Here is a 25,305-nt window from a genome sequence, read left to right as displayed (position 1 = left end):
AAGTGAGAAGGGAATTACATTTAATACCAACATTTACACAAAAATCTGTATTATGAATAAATATAAGGTCAGATAAAAAAACTGAGACACGATGAGAGAAATTTTTAGTTCCGGTTACCGCTCAGTCCTTAATTAATTTCATTTTGTACCACAATTGAAAAATATAGTTCTAGGTACAAAATGAAAATTACTTTTGTAGCTGTTACCGGAAAGTCTAGTATCTGTTACTATTCTTTTTTATTATCATCACTGTTACTATCTTTTCTTGCAACTGTTGCGAAAATTTAGTGCTTGTGCAACAATAAATTGATGTTAAAGCCTTGTTTGACTAAAAAAGTAGAGTAAACCTCATAAACTGATTTTGCGTTGCAATTACCAAAACAGGATCGACGATAGTGCAAAATGGTTAGGCGTACCTCGTTTTTCGTAATTCCAACAATATTCCAACAGTTCATTTAACGATACCTGCTCAACTGAATTTTTCTAGTTACTATAACAAATGAAATTTTTCTCAATGCAGCATTGCTTGAATAAGACCGTAATAGGATGGTAAAAATAGAAACTCAGGTAGCACAGAAAGTCGTCTTTGGGCCTGATATCAGTCAAATATGGTTTTACGCTACCTAGGAAAACTGCGGAAACGATAGATTAAGAAATATTGACGGTTCCCGTAATTCCCATCCGATAATTTCTCGACATCTTGATATCAAATATAAACTCAGTCTTATCGTTAGATAAACCAGAATGAAGCAAATCGTAAACCTTGAAATAATCTATGAATTATACGGGTGTTCCAGGTACGACAGAGTCTGCAAACACTCTCTCAACAGTTCGTGTCAATGACCGAAGAAACCGACGCTGGACCAATTTCCGGCGGCGTCATCGACCCTGAGGACGCTCCGAGTTAGCCCCCGAGGATACCACGTAACGCAACTTTACCAAATAATACGCGCTCCCCTCGCCTCGCTCCCGAATGAACCGTTACGACGCATTGGCTAGCGCCAGTACGTAAAACATCAGCATCAACGTGCATGTATATTAAATATGCAGCATACGTCTGCAATGGTGCAACACCAGCCTGCGGTACGAGTATAAAGCTGCAGCGAACGAGAGATTCGGGCCGTCGAAACGCGTCGCTGTAGACTTCCACAGTTTAAAGTTATATTATAGGCAGTACGAGTCGAGTCAAGCAAGCGTTCGTAAAGACGCGCGTATGCTATCAACCCATTAAAGATTTAGAGTCATAGAGAGAACACTGACGACGAGTGAGATAAAATGAAATAGACGGAGTTGTAGGGGCGAGAGGTAGAGACGCAGACTCGTAGATAGGAAGTAGCGATTGATGGTAGTGTCGTTAACTAGCGGAGATTAGAAACGGGAGCATGGTATTCAAATAACCCGACGTAAGCCCCGAGAGTCGTATCATTCACGATAACGTGCGACACGATTACACAAACGTAGGGTTGCGCGTGCACGAAACTTGAGTGTAAGACCGTTGTATGTCGCCGGCTATTCGATGCCAGCTTCTTTCCAATAATTTTATTTGAAAAATTCTCCCTGTCAATGAGATTGTCACGTATCTTAGTAAATATTTCAGGAATAGCGAGCGAGAGAGCTTGTTAATGTTGAACTAGTCAGGTCGGTACCTCCCTCAGCCGCAAATAAAAAACAAAATACGAATAAAAAAAAGAAAAATTAAAAAAATAAAAAATTAATAAATTTTTAAAAAATGTACAAAAAAAGAAAAACGGAAGAGTGAAGAAAATTAAATAAAAACAGTAGATAAATAAAGGCAAGAAGTGAACATAAATTACGGATCGTGTGAAAACTTATAGTACGTATAACGTAAGTACACGACGTACACGCGTACATAATATAGGTATGTACACCCATTTTGCGAATTTACCATGTAACCGGTATTCGCAGCTAGTCGGGCACTGTTACATAGATATATTCATCTGTCTATGTCAACACCAATTCATGATGATGTTGTAAGATGTAAGGGATATTGTGTAAATTTTGTTTTTATAGGTTTAATGAATAGTTTATATTATACGGACAAATTGTCGGATTTTGAGCTCTTGAAATTTATAGGGTTTCTTAACAATTTTATGTTTCTCAAGTTTGGAACTGACAGGTTAGAGACGGATAGCTTGCCATAATTAGTGACGTTGAATTTTGGACGAATGATTTGAATAAATCTTCAATTTATATTGCACTTAAAGTTCGACAGTTGAACCGTGTCCGCTCTCTGTATAAAAAACGGACATGGGATGATTGAGAATTTGTATTTTGAAATCGAAAATACGGAAGCTCGATGTGTAGGAGATTGACTGTGATAATAAGATTCAGAGTGAAGCTCGTCGGAAGCCGTTGCGTTCGTACTGTTGGATTCCTGCTAACTGAATTACGGAAAATATTATACCCAGCTATAAAACAATTATTATATTATATATCCACGACGTGGATATAGTTTTTATTTGTATAAACTGCGCTGCACGTTCGGTTCATGCAGTACCTACGATTTTCAATCGGAAACTCAAGTCATCAATGGCAAACTGAGTTGCTATAAAAAATAGAATTTAGATCAATGTAATAATTAGTTTGAAATTAACTTGTCAAAACATATTCATACCTGAACAACTTATCACCAGAACTCAGTGCTAGTGACAACTTCAGTTTTTCTTCGAGCTTGATTATTTGGAAATTTAGATACGTTCGATTCTGTTCGATTGATGTCAGCAACAATCTGTAATACAAACTACGAAATTATCAATTCAGCAAACCCTAATACAGCAGAAATACTTACATTTAAAAAAAAACTCTACCCTTGAAAAATCAATTTGAAGTTAAAAGATGGTCATTTTTCTTTTTTCTAGTTGCTCTGAAATTGAACTACTACATGACAGATCCATAATTTCGAGATCTTATTACTGATCGTTTCTTAAATCAATGAAATTGTCGGTTGTATTTTAATTTCTTATTGTTGCACGGATACTTACATTAAGCCCGGTGCACGCGGTGCATTTTTTCGTGCTAAATTCTTGTGAACAACTTGAAATGTTCGTAGCTGTGGCTTCGCTTCTTCTTTTGCTCCTTCTAGTACCAGAGCGACGTAGCTTCTGTTTCTAATTGGCCCACCCAGTAAACTAAAACGAATCAAAAAGACGGTGTTCAATATAATTCAATGCGGTATCTTTCCAATCCAGCTGCCTAAAAGATTTGAATTGCTTTCTGTATTCTCTAAAATTCCAAATATCAAACATTATATTTGATGAACCTAATTTATTCGAAACCGCATTAATATAGATAGGAACCGTCTTGTGTTTGATTTCGAAGCACACGTTAAAAGAAATAGTGTCATTCGTTGAAATGATGAATCTATGAAACCAACGTTGCATCAATTCGTAATTCTGGCAAATTCTTATTCAAAGACAGCATTTCCCATTATTTCTGGCTTGACGGGCGTATAACGGCTAGCTGAATAAAAAGCTGTGGGTAAATAGCGCATGAGCTGTATTTGTGAATTACCAAGAAAGCTAACAAGCTCAGCTTTGTAAGCGTTACCTCACGAAAAAATGAACCGTAATCGAACCGAAATGTAAAATGTAACTACTCGTAAAGTTCAAGTTCAAACTTGACTTGATTTATCGATTGCGACTAATTCTTATCCTCGGTATGAACGCAGCCCTGCTCTTTCGAGTCGTACAGGGGAACTAAGAGAATTGAAATGTTGATGATTCATGAACTAATGATATACAATTATATTATATACGTCAATTTGTAGTAATATTACGTTTTTTGTTATAATTAGTATACATTTCTCAATGTGGTTATATTATTGTTTTAATTCTGTAATATTTATTATTATTATTTTTATTATTATCGTTATTATTATCGATCTTGTTAATATTTATTAATTACTGAATCGATGTCCGCAGAAGGGAAGTTAATTTTTTTATCGGAGCGCAATACAATATAAATATTAAATACATACACACAGATATAAAATTTACACATGTACATTACAGAAAACCAAAGAATCTATATAATTACTCTGAATTAAATCCGTGGAAGTACCGGCGTAGGGGAACTTTCTGGAATATTCCGGTGAGTTTAAATCAGTAATAGCGGTTGCTGAAGACTGGAATATTAAGGTATTACTATCATATTCAAGTATAAAACATACAGAGGTAAAAAAAAAACAGTGAATTAAAAGATGTCACAAAAACCAAAAAAAATTAACCACCTTATCATTGCCAAAAACATTAACAGATTCAGTGTACATGTAAACATTTTCTCAATCGTATTTATTCACTTCATTTGAGTCAATGATATTTGGTTCAGATCATTTCTAGTTCGCATCCATAGATTTATCGAATTTTATGAGTTTCATTATCGATTTACTATGATTGTTATATCTTATACGTCTTTTTAAAGGGTACATATAGGCTTCGAAAGTTGGTGCATTTGTTTCCTTGAGTCGTGAAGTTCGTAAATTCTCCGAAAAATAAGTAATAAAAATGCAAATGTCATTTTATCTTCATATGCTTTACAGTCGGACTACTCAATTTTTTAAATTTCACCTCCTTATTCCCGAGCTTTGACAAGTGTGTGTTTGATTGAATGGTGACTAAATTTTTATAATGTTATACTAATTATTCTTATTGTTGGGTATTGCTGTGGAATCGCTTCTCTCGTATATGAAAACTGAAAGTATCTGTTTTTGATAAATTGCGTATACAGTAGAAACTCGATATCTTATATCTCGCAATGAGGCGGTGTAAATGAAATTCCTGATTGACCGCCACAAATTTTAATGACTTTATGGTTTTGATTGAAGGTTTTCGATAAATTAAAATTATTTTGTTTGATCTTACTCTACAAGTCTTAAAGACTTTTTTTATTCAAACCAATTTAAGGATAAGCATGGGTAATACAAAATATGTGTATTATTATGCTACACACCGAATCATTCGATTTTTTTCGATCCAGTTTCCTTTGCTAGGGACGTGACGCAAAAGTTGTCTAGACTCTGAACGGTAGAATCGAAAACAGCAAGATATCGAACTTCCGCTGAATTATAATCTTCTGAAGTTTAACAAAAGTAGGAAGCACTAAACTCCGTATCAATATCAATATGTAAATGATTTTCAATCATTTGTTAGACGTAGACAGTGAAACGGCTATATTTTATTGCAGACTTTATTCTCTTAAAATCAAATTCAAATTCAAATTTAAGGAGATGAGATGCATTTCTGATTCGATAGAACAACAAAATTTTCGAATCTATTTGATCTCGAGAGAATTATTTAAAAAAAGAATACAAAAAAATCGTTTACATATAATAATTAACTGACGTTCGATGATTTAATTTTGTGAAAAATCGTTTTAAGTTTGTCTTTGGTAAATACTTTTTATGAGGATCGATAGACAACAAGCAAAGTAAGCACGTATCTAGGGTGCAAATTAACTACATTTTTATTAAAATAAATACGATTGAGAAGTTCAGTTGCATTTGCATTTGTTAACTTACCTCTGACTCGATGGGCATATTTACTTTTGACCCGTGAGTGTGTGTAAGAATTTGTTTCAAAGATTCAAGGATCTTCAATTGACAAAGCGCGGTAAATTTTTTAAATAATAAGTAGTAAAGTTTCCCACGCCATTGGTCATGTGAGATTAATGATAACTTGTGGCCGAAGAATAAAATTGAGCCACGCTTCTATAGTGCTATATTTACTAACTATCATTTATAGACATTCCTTACGCAGAATATGCAATAATAAATAAATTTACTTTACCTCTAGATTTTCTTTCGAATTATCGTTATAGTAACTGATGGTATGTTAAGGCGTTTTGAGGAAGGAGCTCACCCGGTAGTAAATAATCTAACCAATTATCCTCACAATATAGTTATTTAGGGATGTTGTATTAATCCTGTGAAATGAGAGATATGGAAAGAGGAAAAGAGATAGTTTATCTCCTTCTCCATCTATTCAGGAATTAAATACGAATTCGTTCGTATATACGATATATTTCTGCAGACATCTGATTCAATAATTGTGAGGTGTGTACATTCTTCAATGCCAAGAAAAATTAGGGTGATGTTGAGACATATTACCCCTCGAAATACGTGTCACGAGGCTACGGCCTGCAACGTTAGAGAAAAAGAAAAAAAAAAAAAAAAAAACATCGACGATATGAAATAAAAGTGAAAATACTTGAAAAACATGATAATAAATAATCGAAAAGAAACTAATTACTATTATCTGCATAAAATATTTTTTGACTTTTCTTTTTTCAAAATGCTTAGAATATGAACAACGTGATTACGTGACACTGTAGATTTGAATCATCATTAAGCATGAGTTATATGTTGCGACCGCTATACAGAAAAACTAATAAAATTGTGATAAGTTTATTTTCTCTTGTCACGGTAGTTTGAATATCAAATCCACGGTGTTAAGGTTCATAACCGGGCGTCGACTGGAAAATTTAAAAATGGTTACCCCTGGGTAAATTTTTGTGGCCAGTACGCCGCGGATAAATGGATGGGGGTCAGCCTAGCTCGAAAAGAAGCCGTTCTAACGACCCGGTAGCTTTTTTATCGGCGGGAACCGTTTAAGAGGATGTTATAGTCAGTCTTGACCGACTGAGTAAAACGTCACTTATTTTGAATCTTGTCAAATCCTGCACAGAATTGAAGTGGAAATAGGACAGTAAGCGTAATTTTACATGCAATGCTTGGCAAAGTCGTCCAAAAATTTTTTGGGTGTCATGCGAAAATAACTCCTAGAAATTTATTCCTGCAGTAAGTGACAATTCAATTATACGAATACATTTATCGGCTTTATTGTTGCAAAAAATAACGGTTTTTTCGATATTTCTATTCGAAATCGCATGTAGAATTGCGCCGACTGCGGCATTTTCACATCAGCGATGCGCAGGATTTGATCACGTTCAAAATAAGTGATATTCAACACGGTCGGTAAAAACTGACTGCAGTGTCCCCTTAACATTATATCCTATGAGACACAAAAAGCCCCATTAGGGTAACCGTCTTCAACGGCACTCAGTCAACGAATCTGGTAATCCTAACTAATTTTTTCATAGAAACAACACACGTGTGTATTCCTTGTTCTAGTTCACATATGAATATACTTGCCTTACAGTAATGATTTCTAGACTTTTTAGAAAGGTGCTCAATACATGGTCCATTTTCCTTAGGATATATTATTGTGTAACGATACTTAATTTATTATTTTTATGTAACAATGAGTGTATGCCGCCTGGCAGGTTCTGCTTGTTTACAAACTGAAATTTCAACTTTTGACAATACACTTATGTATGGAGGTATGTACCTTCTCAGCTGGAGTGAGAATAGATTCTAGTGAAACTCGGATCTTTCACATACCTACGTTTGAGATCGAAATGTTCTTCAGATTATATTTAACTTCTTCGAAACTAAGCAAGTTTCAACCTATTAGTTTCAAGATTAAATTGAATAAGAAACATAGAATTGGAACAATATTACGTATAATAAATAAATATCAAATCTAAAAACGGATCTTGCATATTAGTAATACGCGCATTACATTCCCACACGACTTATAGACTTCCTTTGCGAAGGAATTTCATGTTCACAAGAATCTGTATGAATTTTCGGCAATTTTAGAAATATCCATGAAAGAATAAAATAGCAACTGAATTCACCAAGCAGTCGCAAGGAATTTACGCTACAATGAAAATGTATTTACATAAAGACAATTTATTATCTGTTCCCTGCGAATTGAAAAAGAGTTTTCCATCAATAAACCATAAATTCTGTCTGAATACACTAGGAAATCGTTGCTTGTAATATCTCATCAAAATTGCTCATATTCCGTCGATATTCTACTGTATAGAATCAAGTCCATGTTCCCACCACTTTATTACTCACAAGTCTCTTTGTGGATACATTCCAGTTATACATATAACAAGCCCACCATTGCATTCGTGTAATAAAATAATATATTTGTTCTACATTAGAATTACTCATCGATTATTTGAAATTAACACTTTTCATCCGAAGTATCGATTGTCGAAATCGAATGAGCGATGAAAATTAACCGGTTCTTTCGATTCTTCGCACCACTAGACTCGTGTAAATTTGGACGCGCGCCGCGTAGCGAACGGTGAAAAATGTAAGTTAACGTTTTTTTTAACTATAGATGAATTCTTTGTCAATTCATAATTAATGAAGAAAAAAGAATTCTATTCTAATCTTTCATGAATACCGTAAGAACTCGATATGATTTGATTCTTTTCACTCTATGTTCATATCGAATTTGAATTTTGATTCTTTCATAATGATTCGTGAATAAGTAAACCGTCGGGAGTTACATTTTATTCGAGTGTCGAAATTAATACGAAGTGACGAAATCCAAACATCCTGTTTTAGTCAAGGTTTCAGCAGAGCCCTCCTACAATTAATTCTATGACTTATACAGAACAGGTCTTATTGTTAGCTAGCGTGAAAAATTCACATTTTGTGCATCGTCATAGATTACAAGTTCTACGTAAACCAGAAGCGAAAACAGCCCAGTTTTTTATTACCAATTTTTGTTTGCGCGTGACCGAATTCACCATATTTTCGAAAAGTAGATACGACTGCTGACAATAGTTGACGTGGTCTTCTGTTACGATAATCATGCCTCTTACTTTCTGCACGTTCATTGATCTGTACCACAGAATGTCAGTAATATGAGTAAGAAAGGTTGAAATTGGCGTTCCGCGACCGAGTACACAAGTGATTCTAAAATGATTATTTCACGAACTTGGTTGCGATGTACAAAAATTGGATGTACCTTGATTTCGTTGAATTTCATATTGCCATTTAGTAGTGAGTCTGACAATTCCAGAAGTGTACATCTCCGTCGGTAAAGCCATTTGCCGTTTTTTATACTGCGTACTTTCTTCCCCATGATGCCTACATCGTAAATTTTTCTCAACATTTTCATTGCTGTTATTATCACTATCATTATTATTATTACTCCTTCAATTTTTATCACAATTCATTCATTGTTATCAGCAGTATTGTTATTTTTACTTGTATCGTTGTTATCATTATTGCCATTGTTCTCATGATCAACATTATATTTATTGTTATCGTTGTTATCATTGCTTTTATTATTAAACTTACTATTACCAGCTGTTCTGATCTTTCACTTGTTACACTTGCTCGGGATCATTACAGACTTGAAATTGGTATTTCATGGTGCCACTGTAATTGAAGATGCTTAATTTCTTTCTTATATCTCAATACTTGTAATACAAATATTTTTTAACGATTCGAGCACTGTTCGGTTCGCTTACTTGGACCGTGGCTGTTTATATTTGTACGCTTATGGGCACTATATCGAGAAAAAACGGAGATTGAAAATGCTTTTATGTGCTACACACACATTGCGGCACAGTTAAATATTTGACGATTCACGCAGCCCAATCAAAGTTGAATCTTATACCTCTAGTGACCCTAAACGGATATAGAGTGTGAGGGTTTTCAAGCTGGAAGGTAATATTCTATACAAGAAATTTTCCTTCATCAATGAGTCTCTCCGAGCATGAACAAGAAGGTATTTTCATATAAGGAGTAATGAACAGGACCTGCCAATCGCGACTTAATAATCAAACGTAGTTGTTTATAATTTTGCAGATTGACTATTGATATGATACAGGTGTACGCGTCTGCACACACCTAGAGCTCAGACCTGTAAATGCAAAAAAAAAAAAAATCCAAACGAAGCTACTGACAGACCAATAATAGTAATTGTGTAATTTCTGTATATGCAATACACAGAAACAGAATAAAATTATGGAACTGAGTTGCCTGCATTGTTCTGTTTTCACGCCACCTAAGCAAATTCCAATTTCCTATTAACCTAACTCACATTAAACATAATCACATTTTTCACGCGTCAACGGATATAGTTGAGCTAGTCGAAACTGAAAACCTTTACTCAAATGGCATCACTAATCTCAGTAATGATAACACAGGCGCCAAGCACTGACACTTCTGGCTGCAGGCGCCAAGATAATTTTCCCTGAACGTATTTACTATTTATATATTGGAATTGGCAAACATTTCTCGAAATATTACCTAATCTTGATGTCGATTCTCTACGATAATATTGATAATTAGCTGTAACTTATGAACGTGATTTTTTTATCTTTGCATACGAAGCGTCTTATAGCTAACTATACGTGTGTAGAGTGGTGAACGTCCAACTAGAGAGGCCGCGGAATTTGAGGTTTGAGCCCAGCATAAAAAATATCAGTTCAATTTTTCATTAAGCAAAACTTTGGAGTATATCACCAAGATAAATAATTTAATGAAGATAACGAAATGACAGTTCCCCAGTCGAGTTTTTATAAATATCCGTTTGTTCAATCGTGATAGATGGATGAAATATATGGTATAAATATGCTAGAACAAAATTGAAAAAAACGTTAGAAAATCACTACAATTGTCACTCTTTTCTAGGTACATTACGTTACTTTTGTAATAATACGAAAACCTGACTGTAAAAAATGGAAAAAGGTAAATTATTACAATGTAGTGTTTCTGTAATGTTTATACATATAATATCATTGTGGTGTGTGGATCATAACTGTTTACAGACAAATCGCCATAGCAAATTTATTCATTAAGTGTATGTCCTTTTTGAAGAAATTGTCATTCTTTTTCCTCGAGATAAAAAATCGATTTTTCCTTCCTGAGTAATTATTCAGATCATTTTACCGATTCATAATCCAGCTGGAACTACTCAAAGACGTTCGGATATAGGAAGGAATCAAAATGATCCTTGTGGTAATCAAGGAAAAATCAGGGTATCCTGTTCCAAGACATTCACCGCATAGAATATTAGCCACGAATTCAGACGCATAGTTCAATTGTTTAATAACAAATGTTCCTGCAGTTTCGGTCTGCATCCGTCACTCGCATGATGACCTTCAGTTACAAAATTATGACATATTTTCAAAAAATGACATAGTCGTTAATGTTAAAAGTATTCTTTGTACACGCGTCACCTCTTTAAAAATTATCCTTTGAAATGAATTTACAGTGTAAATTAAACTCAGTGCGTGCCACACGAGCGCGTTTTCAACAACCTCAAAGATTACTCAATACTTCTGAAAATGCTGCCGCAGGTGATGCACCGCACGGCCAAATGTCATCTAACCTACCCTTTGATTCGTCAAGAGAAATACTCGCTTTAGACACTTCGTTGATGGAAATAGTATCTAAAGATGACACGGACGCAAAGAGCAGGTCTGGTGACCCTTCAACCTGTGCGATCAACAATCAGTCTTGGAGTGATGCTGCGAGAAAAGTTCGTTCTACGAGTGAAAAAGATTCCCTTTATACCAAAACGATACTATCCGAAGTGTTTGACAGCATTAATGCCAAAGAAGCAAGGTCTGTCTCAGAGGAATTTACGGCAGGATTACTATATAAAGAATGTTCACCGGATATCCATTATGGTACTAATTACGTAGCAGATAATCAGAAGTATTGTAAAAGTTTGCATGATTCTAAATTAATGAACATGATGATGCCGGGTGAAAAGAGCAACGAAGCTTCTGGAATCCGTGGGAGAAATAGCAATGGATATTCCGATGTTGAAAAAACTCCATCTCCAAATTCTAAGATTTCAATGTTCTCTGCTGAGATTTGGACTGAAAAAGAACTTCCAATTGAGGCCTGTATTCACCCTGAGCCAAAAATGATCGACAAGACGTACCTTAACAACAACAGAACAACGGATGAGTTTAATTGCTTTACAAGGTGCAACACGGAATCCCGTGACATACCACTAACGCAGATGGATCTTGACCAAGAAGTATTCGGGCAAAGTACCCTAATCAGTCCACCTTTGTCCGCTAGGAAGAGCAGGACGTCATCACCGTGTCGAAAAACCATTAATTTCGATGGCGAAATATGGCCTGTATGCTCAAACTTGATTCCCACTGGAAAAGAGTTGTCGTTTTTTACATTAGGAGATAAATCCATTGCTGCGTCATCAAAAATATTGAACGAAAGCGACGAAAAAGCACCTATTTCTCTCGTTTTTAGTGGATGTGCAGGTACACAACGAGCATCGTCGAGATCCAGAACAGAACAGTTAGTCCTGGAAGATAGTTCAAAGAATAAGAAGCAAATGGAACCAACCCATGAAATCGAGTATCAGAATTTCAACATGAATTTGGTGGAAACCCCACAGAGATATCATCATGATACGCGAAATTGTTGCAACCTCAACTCAGTCACAAGTACATTAGGTCGAACACTGAATAACAATTTCCCGGAAGCGAGTCTAAAGTCTCAGTCATCCGTTGAAGAGCGGCTTAAGCAAGAATCAGAAGTAGCTGAACAGAGCAAGCAAGAGATGAGAAAATGTGTATTAAATAATTCAGAGGCATGTGAAATAAGAAATTCGCAGAAGAATGCGTTAACTACGAGTAAGAATGATCCAGGGAACATCGTTTTTGGAGATGTTTCGAAAGAAGAAATAATCAATTCTTTATTTTGTGATAAAATATCGCCTGGTGTGAAATGCAGAGAAAAAATATCCTCGCATAAAACCAATCAGAAAAGTAACAGTCAGAATTTAGGACTTACAATGAGCTACAGTGCTTGTGCAACTTCGGATCAGATCAGTTTTGGTCCGACCAATACTTATAAACTTTTTGAACAGCCGGAAAATTATAAAAGCCCTATAATTTCTTCACCTGTTTCCAAATTACCTGCTACAGAATTGAGGAATTTCAGCGGGAGCGATAACTTCTTTGTAGAAGACCGGGAAAGCGTGAAGATAGCCAAAAGTCTGCCAAAAGCAGTCAACGATGAAAGCCGAGACCAAATCGAATTAATTTTTCGCAATTCAAGCCTGGTACCAGATTCTTTGAGCGTCAGAAGCTTTAATGAGGAAGTTAATCGATCAACTGGTCACATTTCTCAACAAATCAGGACGGACCCGGCCTTGAATAATGCGGTTGATACTTTGACAAAAATCAAAATGATCGTAGAGGCGAACCATCACATGATAGAAAGACTACAATACCGACATCAGAATGTTCTGATTCCGTGTCTGACGCCTTTGGATGCTGGAAAATCATTAGCCAAGGCACTGACCAGGTTACGTATTAATCATAATCAGTAACAACCGCAAGTCTTATATCATCTGTGTATCGCTTTATGTGTCTGTAGTAACCCATTAACAAGTAGTCATCGCTAACAGTAAGGGTATGAGAATGACCTCTACAGAAAACGCTCAATTTCATTGGCAAAAATGATTTTTAATAAACTCTTGTAATGTTTCTTTACGAAAGTGCATACATTTTCAGAGATTTTCAGAATATTTGAAGCAATTAAGAAAAGTTTAGAATATTTGGCAAAAATGTAAAATTTTTCGGCAAAGTATGACTCGAATGATCTGCAAATTATTATTCCAATTTCTCTGCGCTTCTCGGCAAAAGTTTCCTAGAATATTTCCGGAATTCTCTGATTTTTGCCGAAAAATCTCTAAATGCTCTGAACTTTGTTGAAGTAAATTCATACTACAAGAATTATGTTATTTTTCTCAGATATTCTGTACTTTTTCACACAACTGTCCATTAATCACTGCAAAATCTTGAACGAAATTTACATGCGGACGGACTATCTGTAACTAAAATACTCTGCATTTCTCTGCCAAATTTCTCCCAGGTTATCTGCATTTTTTTACATTACTCTTAAAATTTCCGAGAACTTGTAATACTTTCCCGACACAATTGGATATTGACTAAAAAAATTAGCTCGATGAATCAGAAGGCGATTTTCAAAAGGGTATTTCGTCAACGTTTTCCTATGCTCATACGGTTTGCATTACGATGAAAAGTTTACAGGAATTCCCATACAAATCACGCAAATTGTACAAAAATGTACAGAGATTTTCAGAGATATACTTTTGAATGAAACAGGAATAGACTTCAAGTTGAATATTTACATGGACTTACAGAGAAATTTTCTAAAGTGCAACAATATAATACAATGGACCTCGAGATTAAAATGTAGAGTCTACAATAGGAAGTCGGTGAATTTTAGTGGCATTTGGAAGTTTTTACGAAAAAAATTTGAAAAAGTTATCTGAAGAAATCCGCAATATTTGCCTGTCGAACTTCACACGCATAAAATAATGAAGTTTTCTTGTAAATATTATCGCCAGAATGTTCAGTTTTTACCCTCAAATTCTGGTGCTAGCACCGCGTTTCAAATCTCTGACTGGATGTTGAGTCTTCAATCCTAGGAGACGCATCTTATTTTTCGATCGAGACTATCACACAATGTCACCGTGCCCCAACGCAATTTTTGATGAGATGTTGTTAAAAAACTGTGTATCCAAAATGTCTGTAAAAATGTTGAAATGAAGATAAAACATAACAAAAACACTGCAATGACCAAAAGTTGATACTCTACTAATTTTTTCATATACTTAGCGAAAGCAATGCAATCAAAAGTGTAAAATTTTAGTTTAATTATCTCGCGTTCCATATAGTCTAATGGGTATCCCTGGTGAGGGACCAAATACCCCTGTCTTGGGATTTTACAACTGTTCGTTCAGAAGTGTTTCATAAGTCAGAAAAACATTTGCCCAGCTATTCATAACCTAACCCTAACATCATACATCTTTTCCCAGGGGTAAGAAATGACATTATATGCATTCGATTTTTTATTTCAAAACTCAATTGACTGATCCTTGTGAAAAAAGTTATGGGTATCTATTACCAAAAGACCTCTTATTTAAATTGATTTGGGTGCAAAGGGCCACCCATACTCTCTGGAATATAGTGGAACGAAAGCTATTTGTACTATTTCTTGTTGTGTTTTATATCTGTGCCCTGACGTAGTGGTCGTGTCATTGTTACAGATGCAGAAAGTATATTCGGAAGAATGGGGAAAGCAGTGAAGCTATTAACACTGTCAACAAACTATTGAAAATTCCGGTACAGAATTTAAAGAATTCTGTGGAAAGGCAAAAACTGGCGCTGGCAAACTTAGGCGAGAAGCATTTTTAGCAGTATTAATTCATTCGTTATTCTGCGGTTAAATCGACTCGTAACTTCCGTTTATGTAACCAGTAATACGTTTAAGCAGCCCCCTGACACTCACCACTGCTCGTATACTAAAAAATTGTACGCGTTTTGTCCCAGTTTTTTAGTTCCTCTACGTGGCGCTAGTTGACTTCTGACACGCTCGCAAGCTTGTCTGACAACTACTAGCGCCACTAGTGGTGGAAATTGGCGGCAGAATCGAGGGACATTTTGCGAACTACTTTTAGCAGCGTCTGTCAGGGGGCTGCGTTTAAGTATTTGATTCGTCGATGAATTGGATTCACCTTTCAACTGTTCTTATTCTAGCATTTCTTTACCACAGAAAAATGTTCCACGGATCTGTGCCGTGAAAGCCAATCAAAGAAATTGAACCAGGAATATTTCTTACTTGCTAAACAACTACAAAATGCGAATTCAAATGAAGCCAATCACGTAAAATATTTAATCGCAAATATTCTCACCTTAACCGAGCAAATTCTACCCAAGCTAAATGGAAGAAGAGTGGAAGAAAAATCGACAGCTGCAGCAAACCACTCGCCCAAGAGTGTGACAAATTTCAGCAAAACAGACAGGTTAGTTGCAAACGCTTTACGTACCCACGTTCTATTAAACACCCATATATAAGGGATGAGTATACGAGATGGTAGATCTAGTGGAGTCTTCTAAGGATGCACAGATAGGAAACGGCGAAACTTATAGAGTTAAATTAAAAAAAATTGAATTTTATTGGTCGACGAGATCGTATTCTGTCAAGATTTTTGGCTGCAAGTCAGGAAAGCCAACTTACTCGTAATGAAGCATCAGATATCAAACTCTCGTAAGTGCCGAATTGAAATTATTCTATCGCGTTGACTCGCAGCAGTCAGTTATGGCACAGTTCACAGTAAAAGTTGGCCTAGCCTGCTCGGATCACTACGTCAAATATTTGAGATTTACTTAGCTGAAAAACATTCGCGTTGCTTCCATAACCTCCATAAGCCATATTTCACATTTGTAGCTTTAGTTGGCCAACCTGCACGAAAATCCGACGACGCTCGCGCCTGTGCAGTCGGACGCTCAATCCGTTGAGTTTGACTGTTTCCTATCTGTATAATTCAGCTGACAACGAGTTCAGCAATGATACGTACGATTCTTTTCCATTAAAAACAGAAATCCCATCCCTCAAATATACCTGCAGTGCTATACAATAAAAATAGCGATCGTGCAGACCAGATAACCCAGCTAAAATATGTTAGAAAAGTTGTTCGATTACGAAAAAAGTTTCAATCCCCCATACCCAATAAACAAAGGAATGCTTTGGTCATTTTTATTATGCCTTTCCCTTTCACCTAGTCGTGGATCTGCGAGGTGCTACTTGGCTTTGGCAGATCGAACTTACTGGTAATACTGTCATAGTTCTTAATACTTGACATCATTATCACCGATGCTAATTTTCGGATTGATTAATTATTGTTGGGTGTTTCCAAAATCCATCTCATCTGCACTAGAGTGATTCAAAAAAATGGACATTTTTTTCTCGAAATTACAATTGCGAATAATTAGAGGTTCCACATTCCAATCTGCCGTTTCCATTGATTTCACATTGGAAAATTTTATTCGTTACTTCTAAATTTTGTAACTCGCCAACCGATGAGCATATACGTACTAAGCATTAAAAGCAACTATATTCAAATCGGTTTCTTTTCAATATTATTTCCTGTAGATATCCCATTCTACTCAAAGAGCGAGGTATTTTCGAACAAAACTATAGATCGAACCAAAACTTGAACAGAGTAAATCACGTCTTTCCATAACGCTGGTTCATCTGGACATCAAATCATTAAATCGCTATTTTACATATAATTCTTCTAATAATCGACGTCGTTTTCACGCACAATACATTGGAGAATCATACTCAAATGTATAATTTTACTAATACCACGCAGTGAATACGTCAAAAATCTAAATCCATATTCAGAGCATTTTAAGGTTTGTATCAATTTTCAGATCTTTCGTTGCTAGCCCTGTCAACAAGTTGAGCAAGACTTGTCCTTCAAAAGATCTGATAATCGGACTAACCCAACTGAACAGAATAGTAGAACCTCTTGGTAATGTAGAACTCAAGAGAGTCATGGAGCCATACGAATCGACATCCAGAAACGCAATAGCAGATACGGTTCAAAGTTTACAAAACCACAGACATTATGAAGCAGTTACAGCGTTTGAGACTTTGAAATTACCTATTTCAAATTCTGCATGTACTAAGAAGTCGATAAATCGCTGTAAGATGCTACTCCGTAATTCCACTGTCAATAACTCGACGAACAATTCTAGATCAACTGTAAGTCCGCAGACTGTTTTAAAAAATCAGAAGCTATCCATAAAAAAACATGGTGGCAACAGCATTGTTCAGTCGAGCATAAGCGATGCTTTGAACAACGAAAGAGTTCAATCGCTGCCATTATCGTCTCAAAAAAAAAAGAAGTACACTAATAGTGAACATGCAAGGTACGCACAAAATATGACTAAATACGTAGAGTACGTTTTCATCGCTCCTTAAATATAGTATTTCAAATCTTAAATTCACAAATCATATGAATGCATTCCTGTGCAACATTTCATACTGTTTCCTTCAGTTAACCCCTTTCGTTAATCGAAATTCAGCTCTGCGATGGGGACATATCGTTAATTATAATGCGATTGATCCTCGCAGTTTTAAAATCTTACTCAGGGTCCTTTGGCCATTAACTAAAGATTGCAAGAGACAGCCAACCGAACTCAGCCATTTGAAGCTCGATACAGACGACCAATGAACGAGGCAGAAAGTTTGATCGGTACAAAAGTATCGTACTGTTACCGATTTAATCAACACTGCCGTTGGTTCCGCGCCCCAAACGCCCTTTTACTTGCTCCAGATAAATAGTCGTGGCTGGCAGTCTTTAGCAATCGTTGGTATGCTTTGATGCACAAGTTATTTTGTTTTTCTTGTTGCAGACACAAAAAGTTACAGTTGCCGGCTGCGTCAATGCCCAGTACTGTGAAAAATCCCGCAAACGTAGTAACGAAGTCAGTAATGAAACCGTACAATACAACTTCACTTGCTAAGATGAAAACTTTCCCAACAAGAGAGCTGGGAACTGAAAAGTCAGAGGTGGTGTTGATGGAAAGAAGCAATATTCAACCGCCTGCTGAAGTCAGCAAGATCAAGGCAAGGAAACCAAGGTCAAAATCCAAAACATGGACTCGAGTCTCGAACAAAATCGGAAGAGCCAGAGATACCGAAATACCATTGGAACACACCAATGATTATATACCATTAACGGGACTAAAGGCATCAGTCAATCGAGATTTCCCACTACCTAAGAAAACATCTTCACCAAAGGATATTATTCAACTGCTTGAGGAATTAATCAAGTATTCAAACCATGAAACTTCAATCCCCAGTACCCATACTGTCCCAGTTGTCACTCGATGTAACGGCCATGTGAAAGATACAAACGAGAGTACTTCTAAACCTGTAGCTTCGAAAGTAAGAAAGGAGGCCAATACAGGATCCAAATTACAGCCCTCCCAATTTAGCATTGACAACAAAATTAAAGAATCGTCCAAACATCAGTCAAGTCAGGTCAAAATCAGCGAAGCAATTGCAAAGGGTTGCAATACTTTGTCCAAGACTTTGTGTTCTGAACGAAGGCCGTCTCTCTCAAATAAGGATTTCGAATTACACTCAAACATAAATATCGAAGAAATCAAGACAAGGGCTTATACCGAAACTAATGCGAATGATGTTACGAGAGGTTATAGTAGAACCTCAATATCAAGTTTAGGATGTAGAACACACTTGAGTGAGGAGCCCAATTCAATGAGTTGCTTGTCCTCTAAATATTGTCAAGTCTCATCGACCTCACTCGCGAGTTACGAAATGTCAGAAGAAATTATTTCAAATCAGATTTCAGACTCAATACTGACGTCTGACGGTTCTCAGAAAGTTGTGAATGGTTCCAAAGAACAAGTCGATGTCATAGAAAATACTCGACTACTTTCGAACAACCGCATACAACGATTCCGTGAAGATCAAAATATAGAAGTAAACAGTGATGTAATACCTAAGAAGAAATTTGCCAAGAGACATGTCAGGGCTTTGGAGATGCTTAAGAAAATTCTCAGCGATTATGGCGTGAGCAATGAACGTCTAAGCAAAGCCGAAAATAAGTCAAGGGACCGATGCAGATACGATTCAATTAAAAGAGAATTGTCAGTGACGAGGTCCTTAGATGCAAACCTTATAAATCAAGGAAATTCCGATGAAATAGTTAGCAGAATATCATCTTCCGACAGGAATTTTTCACGACTGCTCTTTAGTAAACTTGCCACATTATCTGAATCAGAGAGTGATCTTCATTACATGGAAGTTGCCACCATGACTTCAGCGAAGGATTTGGTCGTAAAAACAAACGATAATACTGAGTTGAATAGAATTGAAGCCATCTGTACTGATAAAGAAGATGCAGGTTTGAGTAAAGTTGTCATAATTGAAAATTCAACACAATTTGATATTAATTCGAAATCCGATGAGTGCCTGGGTGATCTGACGATATCTGACAACTTTATGTCCGATGCCTTGAAAAGTACAAACCTTTCTGTAGAATGTTCTACAGCATCATATACTTCACCATCTACGCTCCGTTCATCAAGTACCACTGTAAAGATAGCTATGCCGGAGATAAATGAGTTGTTAGAATGTGAATTATCGAATGACATCATTGAAGCTTTCAGATTAGCTTCGATTAGAGCCGCAAATTTATATGCCGCTCTTGATTTTCTTAATGAAAATGTGCCACCTGATAGTGAAAGAAACTCATATTCTCTAACTATTCAAAATACTGATGATATTCTTACACGTATTCCCACCAATATAAATCCGCCAGCAATTGTTGAAACTTTATGTAATGCCAATCGTACAGTGCCAGATCATATTCCAAACTCAAGTGAAGCTTCCAGTTCTGACATCGGTAATAGACCATTGAATCAAGCAGCTAATTCGAAGACCATTCGGAGAAAAATAAGCGAGCCGATAATGGTTACCGAAAAATCGGAAGTTGGTATTCAAGATTCAGCGGTGACAAAAGTTTCGGAGAAAACTTTGAACACCGTAAAAGTATCAAAGGAAAATACAACGAATGGTAAATCACAAACGGCGTATAACCATCACTTAGTTAATCCTACTAAGCTTCAAATGTTCCCAAAAATGTCGTCAGATAAACGACACATAGCAACAAAATTGGCTGGTGTGGCCATTGATAAAAAAGTAGTTGTGGAACCACAAGGCATCAATCTAGAGAAATTTTTCACCTTAAAAGGTAAATCTATTCTGTCTGCGAGGATTCCTTCGAAACCATCTTGTCTCGTGAAAGAAGCTAGTCAACCGAGTGTGAGTAATAGATCTATAACTAACAAGCGCCTTGAAACGTTACATTTTGCTGGAAAGACCTCAAATACGGGATCGAGACATTCGGATACCCATTCCAAGTCAAAATGTTCATTTTCAAACTCTAACATGCCGTCGAAAACTGCAACAAAGGTTCAAGACTCTATTCCTGGATCTCGTATCAAAACTTTGTTAGAGAAAAATTTGCAGCATTTCAGTGTGGCCTGTAATTCGATGGACGATGAAATGGTTTGCGAAAATGAAGAAGATGACCGTTTCATCGAGTCAAGTAATGACGACGCATCGATCAGCACAATTTTTTCCGATGAAGCTACTTCGACAACCCGCGTATATTCGGCCAGTTGCTACGTGATTCCAGAAGTTACGTGTATTTTAGACAATCTTTTGAATGAAGTTATAAGAATCTGTGAACTTGTGTCATCAAGGGACCAAAACTTTATGAACACTAAGTCAATTCAATGCTGTGATCCGAGAAAATCTCAACGAAAATTGCAAGTCTTCAAGTGCGGAAGACGCTCGGTGCTTTGTGGAAATCCTTCGTGTGCTATTAGCGGTGTAGCGGTTTCCAGAGAACGTATTCTGTGTCTCGTATACGCAGTCATCTGTTCATTCGTATTTTTCGGTCTGCATTTTTCAGTCTACTGCGAGCTTCAGTAATGTTTTAATTAGTGTTCTACACGCTCTTGTATTTTATTTACAAATCGAGGACTCCTGAGAAGTTAACGTGAAGGACTCCTCCTGGTGTAATGTTATTTTTGTATACCGATAGATTATTCTATCCTTTTACAGCAATAAATATGAATGAATGAAGCACTGAAATTACATATTGAAATTATATAGTGAAAGAATTCATTTCAGAGCTTTTCAGAATCGCGAAAATTTTTGCTAAAAGTGAAGAGGGGTTAGCCTTACTTTTTTTTCATCTTACGACCCGAAAATTCATAAACTCAGATTCGATTTGTATGACCCTTTCCTGACTAATTGGACCCTCGGCAACTCAGAAAATGCAGCAAAAAGAGCGTAGGACTAACAGGAGAGCATTGGCGAGCGAAAAAGCACCTGCCGAAAAATGTCGAAAACACAAGTTCTTGTTTTTTTGCTGTAACTTTGTATGCGTTGATCGCAGCGTATTGTGACTGCGCCCAATCGATTTTTTTCGCAAAATCACGTCATAATCGTGCATGAAAAAGTTCATTCCAGCACTTTTCAGAATCGCAAAAATTTTCGTCAAAAATGGAAAGGGGTTAGCCTTACTTTTTTTTCATTTTCCGAGCTCAAAATTTATGGTCTCAGATTCGATTTGTATGACCCTTTCCTGACTAATTGGACCCTCGGCAACTCAGAAAACGCAGCGAAAAGAGCGTAGGATTAACAGGAGAGCGTTGGCGAGCGAAAAAGCACCTGCCGAAAAATGTCGAAAACACAAGTTTTTGTTTTTTTGCTGTAACTTTGTATGCGTTGATCGCAGCGTATTGTGACTGTGCCCGATCGATTTTTTTCGCAAAATCACGTCATAATAGTGCATGAAAAAGTTCATTCCAGCACTTTTCAAAGTCGCAAAAATTTTCGTCAAAAATGGAAAGGGGTTAGCCTTACTTTTTTTTCATTGTTCGAGCTCTAAATTTATGGTCTGAGATTCGATTTGTATGACCCTTTCCTGACTAATTGGATCCTCGGGAACTCAGAAGACGCCGCGATAAGAGCGTAGGACCAACCGGAGAAAATTGGCGAGCGAAAAAGCACCTGCCGAAAAATGTCGAAAACACAAGTTCTTGTTTTTTGGCTGTAACATTGGATGCGTTGATCGCACCATATTGGGACTGCGCTGAATCGATTTCTCTCGCAAAATTACGTCGGAATAGTGCGTGAAAGAATTTACATCAGCATTTTTCAAAACCGCGAAAATTTCCGCTGAAAATAGATAGGGGTTAGCTTTACTTTTTTTTTATTTCTCGACTCGAAAATTTATGGACTCAGATTCAATTTGTATGACCCTTTCCTGACTATTCGGACTCTCAGGAACTCAGAATACACAGCGGAAAGAGCGTGAGATCAACAGAAGAGATATGACGATAGAAAAAGCACCTGCTGAAAAATGTCGAAAACACAGGTTCTCGTTTTTTGGCTGTAACTTCAGATGCGTAGATCGCAGCGTATTGTGACTGCGCCCAATCGATTTTTTTCGTAAAATCACGTCATAATAGTGCATGAGAGAGTTCATTCCAGCACTTTTCAAAATCGCAAAAATTTCCGTCAAAAATGGAAAGGGGTTAGCCTTACTTTTTTTTCATTTTTCGAGCTCAAAATTTATGGTCTCAGATTCGATTTGTATGACCCTTTCCTGACTAATTGGACCCTCAGGAACTCAGAAGACGCAGCGAAAAGATCGTGGGATCAACAGGAGAGACATAACGACAGAAAAAGCACCTGCTGAAAAATGTCGAAAACACGGGTTCTCGTTTTTTGGCTGTAACTTCAGATGCGTCGATCGCAGCGTATTGTGACTGCGCCCAATCGATTGTTTTCGCAAAATCACGTCATAATAGTGCATGAGAGAGTTCATTCCAGCACTTTTCAAAATCGCAAAAATTTCCGTCAAAAATGGAAAGGGGTTAGCCTTACTTTTTTTTCATTTCTCGAGCTTAAAATTTATGGTCTCAGATTCGATTTGTATGACCCTTTCCTGACTAATTGGACCCTCAGGAACTCAGAAGACGCAGCGAAAAGATCGTGGGATCAACAGGAGAGACATAACGACAGAAAAAGCACCTGCTGAAAAATGTCGAAAACACGGGTTCTCGTTTTTTGGCTGTAACTTCAGATGCGTCGATCGCAGCGTATTGTGACTGCGCCCAATCGATTTTGTTCGCAAAATCACGTCATGATAGTGCATGAGAGAGTTCATTTCAGCACTTTTCGAAATCGCAAAATTTTTCGCCAAAAATGGAAAGGGGTTAGCCTTACATTTTTTTCATTTCTCGAGCTCAAAATTTATTGTCTCAGATTCGATTTGTCCGACCCTTTCCTGACTAATTGGACCCTCAGGAACTCAGAAAACGCAGCGAGAAGAGCGTAGGACTAACAGGAGAGCATTGGCGAGCGAAAAAGCACCTGCTGAAAAATGTCGAAAACGCAGGTTCTCGTTTTTTAGCTGAAACTTCAGATGCGTCGATCGCAGCGTATTGTGACTGCGCCCAATCGATTTTTTTCGCAAAATCACGTCGTAATAGTGCATGAAAGAGTTCGTTCCAGCACATTTCAAAATCGCAAAAATTTTCGTTAAAAATGGAAAGGGGTTAGCCTTACTTTTTTTTCATTTTTCGAGCTCAAAATTTATGGTCTCAGATTCAGTTTGTATGACCCTTTCCGGACTAATTGGACCCTCGGCAACTCAGAAAACGCAGCGAAAAGAGCGTAGGACTAACAGGAGAGCATTGGCGAGCGAAAAAGCACCTGCAGAACAATGTCGAAAACACAAGTTCTCGTTTTTTGGCTGTAACTTCAGATGCGTCGATCGCAGCGTATTGTGACTGCGCCCAATCGATTTTTTTCGCAAAATCACGTCGTAATAGTGCATGAAAGAGTTCGTTCCAGCACATTTCAAAATCGCAAAAATTTTCGTCAAAAATGGAAAGGGGTTAGCCTTACTTTTTTTTCATTTTTCGAGCTCAAAATTTATGGTCTCAGATTCGATTTGTATGACCCTTTCCTGACTAATTGGACCCTCAGGAACTCAGAAAACGCAGTGAAAAGATCGTGGGATCAACAGGACAAACATAACGACAGAAGAAGCACCTGCTGAAAAATGTCGAAAACACGGGTTCTCGTTTTTTGGCTGTAACTTCAGATGCGTCGATCGCAGCGTATTGTGACTGCGCCCAATCAATTTTTTTTGCAAAATCACGTCCTAATAGTGCATGAGAGAGTTCATTTCAGCACTTTTCGAAATGGCGAAAATTTTCGCCAAAAATGGAAAGGGGTTAGCCTTACTTTTTTTTCATTTTTCGAGCTCAAAATTTATGGTCTCAGATTCGATTTGTATGACCCTTTCCTGACTAATTGGACCCTCGGCAACTCAGAAAACGCAGCGAAAAGAGCGTAGGACTAACAGGAGAGCATTGGCGAGCGAAAAAGCACCTGCAGAACAATGTCGAAAACACAAGTTCTCGTTTTTTGGCTGTAACTTCAGATGCGTCGATCGCAGCGTATTGTGACTGCGCCCAATCGATTTTTTTCGCAAAATCACGTCGTAATAGTGCATGAAAGAGTTCGTTCCAGCACATTTCAAAATCGCAAAAATTTTCGTCAAAAATGGAAAGGGGTTAGCCTTACTTTTTTTTCATTTTTCGAGCTCAAAATTTATGGTCTCAGATTCGATTTGTATGACCCTTTCCTGACTAATTGGACCCTCAGGAACTCAGAAAACGCAGTGAAAAGATCGTGGGATCAACAGGACAAACATAACGACAGAAGAAGCACCTGCTGAAAAATGTCGAAACCGCGGGTTCTCGTTTTTTGGCTGTAACTTCAGATGCGTCGATCGCAGCGTATTGTGACTGCGCCCAATCGATTTTTTTCGCAAAATCACGTCATAATAGCGCATGAGAGAGTTCATTTCAGCACTTTTCGAAATCGCAAAAATTTTCGTCAAAAATGGAAAGGGGTTAGCCTTACTTTTTTTTCATTTTTCGAGCTCAAAATTTATGGTCTCAGATTCGATTTGTATGACCCTTTCCTGACTA

General features: G+C 37.0%; 3 protein-coding genes across 6 annotated transcripts in view; all 3 read left to right on the top strand.

Moving 5' to 3' along the window:
• LOC107222255 (GRAM domain-containing protein 2A) overlaps positions 1 to 9,866 on the top strand; it is a 102,128-nt gene extending 92,262 nt beyond the window's left edge. For all 4 annotated transcript variants that reach the window (XM_015661532.2, XM_046734964.1, XM_046734965.1 and 1 more), the window contains exon 8: positions 798 to 9,866. In XM_015661532.2, coding sequence (XP_015517018.1) covers positions 798 to 908 — 111 coding nt within the window. In that variant the 3' untranslated portion in view covers positions 909 to 9,866. The remainder of the gene's footprint in view (positions 1 to 797) is intronic.
• Positions 9,867 to 10,494: 628 nt separating this feature from the next.
• LOC124293585 lies at positions 10,495 to 15,275 on the top strand. Its single transcript, XM_046734959.1, has 2 exons — positions 10,495 to 13,180; positions 14,952 to 15,275. The coding sequence occupies exons 1-2, from the start codon at positions 11,097 to 11,099 to the stop codon at positions 15,097 to 15,099; spliced, it is 2,232 nt and encodes a 743-aa protein (XP_046590915.1). The 5' UTR covers positions 10,495 to 11,096; the 3' UTR covers positions 15,100 to 15,275.
• On the top strand, positions 15,131 to 21,366 carry LOC124293584. The gene is made up of 4 exons (XM_046734958.1): positions 15,131 to 15,154; positions 15,442 to 15,707; positions 17,122 to 17,622; positions 18,109 to 21,366. The coding sequence occupies exons 3-4, from the start codon at positions 17,246 to 17,248 to the stop codon at positions 21,218 to 21,220; spliced, it is 3,489 nt and encodes a 1,162-aa protein (XP_046590914.1). The 5' UTR covers positions 15,131 to 15,154; positions 15,442 to 15,707; positions 17,122 to 17,245; the 3' UTR covers positions 21,221 to 21,366.
• The last annotated feature ends 3,939 nt before the right edge of the window (positions 21,367 to 25,305 follow it).

Source organism: Neodiprion lecontei, chromosome 3 (genome assembly GCF_021901455.1).
Source record: "Neodiprion lecontei isolate iyNeoLeco1 chromosome 3, iyNeoLeco1.1, whole genome shotgun sequence".
In the NCBI taxonomy this organism is placed as follows: domain Eukaryota; kingdom Metazoa; phylum Arthropoda; class Insecta; order Hymenoptera; family Diprionidae; genus Neodiprion; species Neodiprion lecontei.
This window is presented reverse-complemented; position numbering and strand designations above follow the sequence as displayed.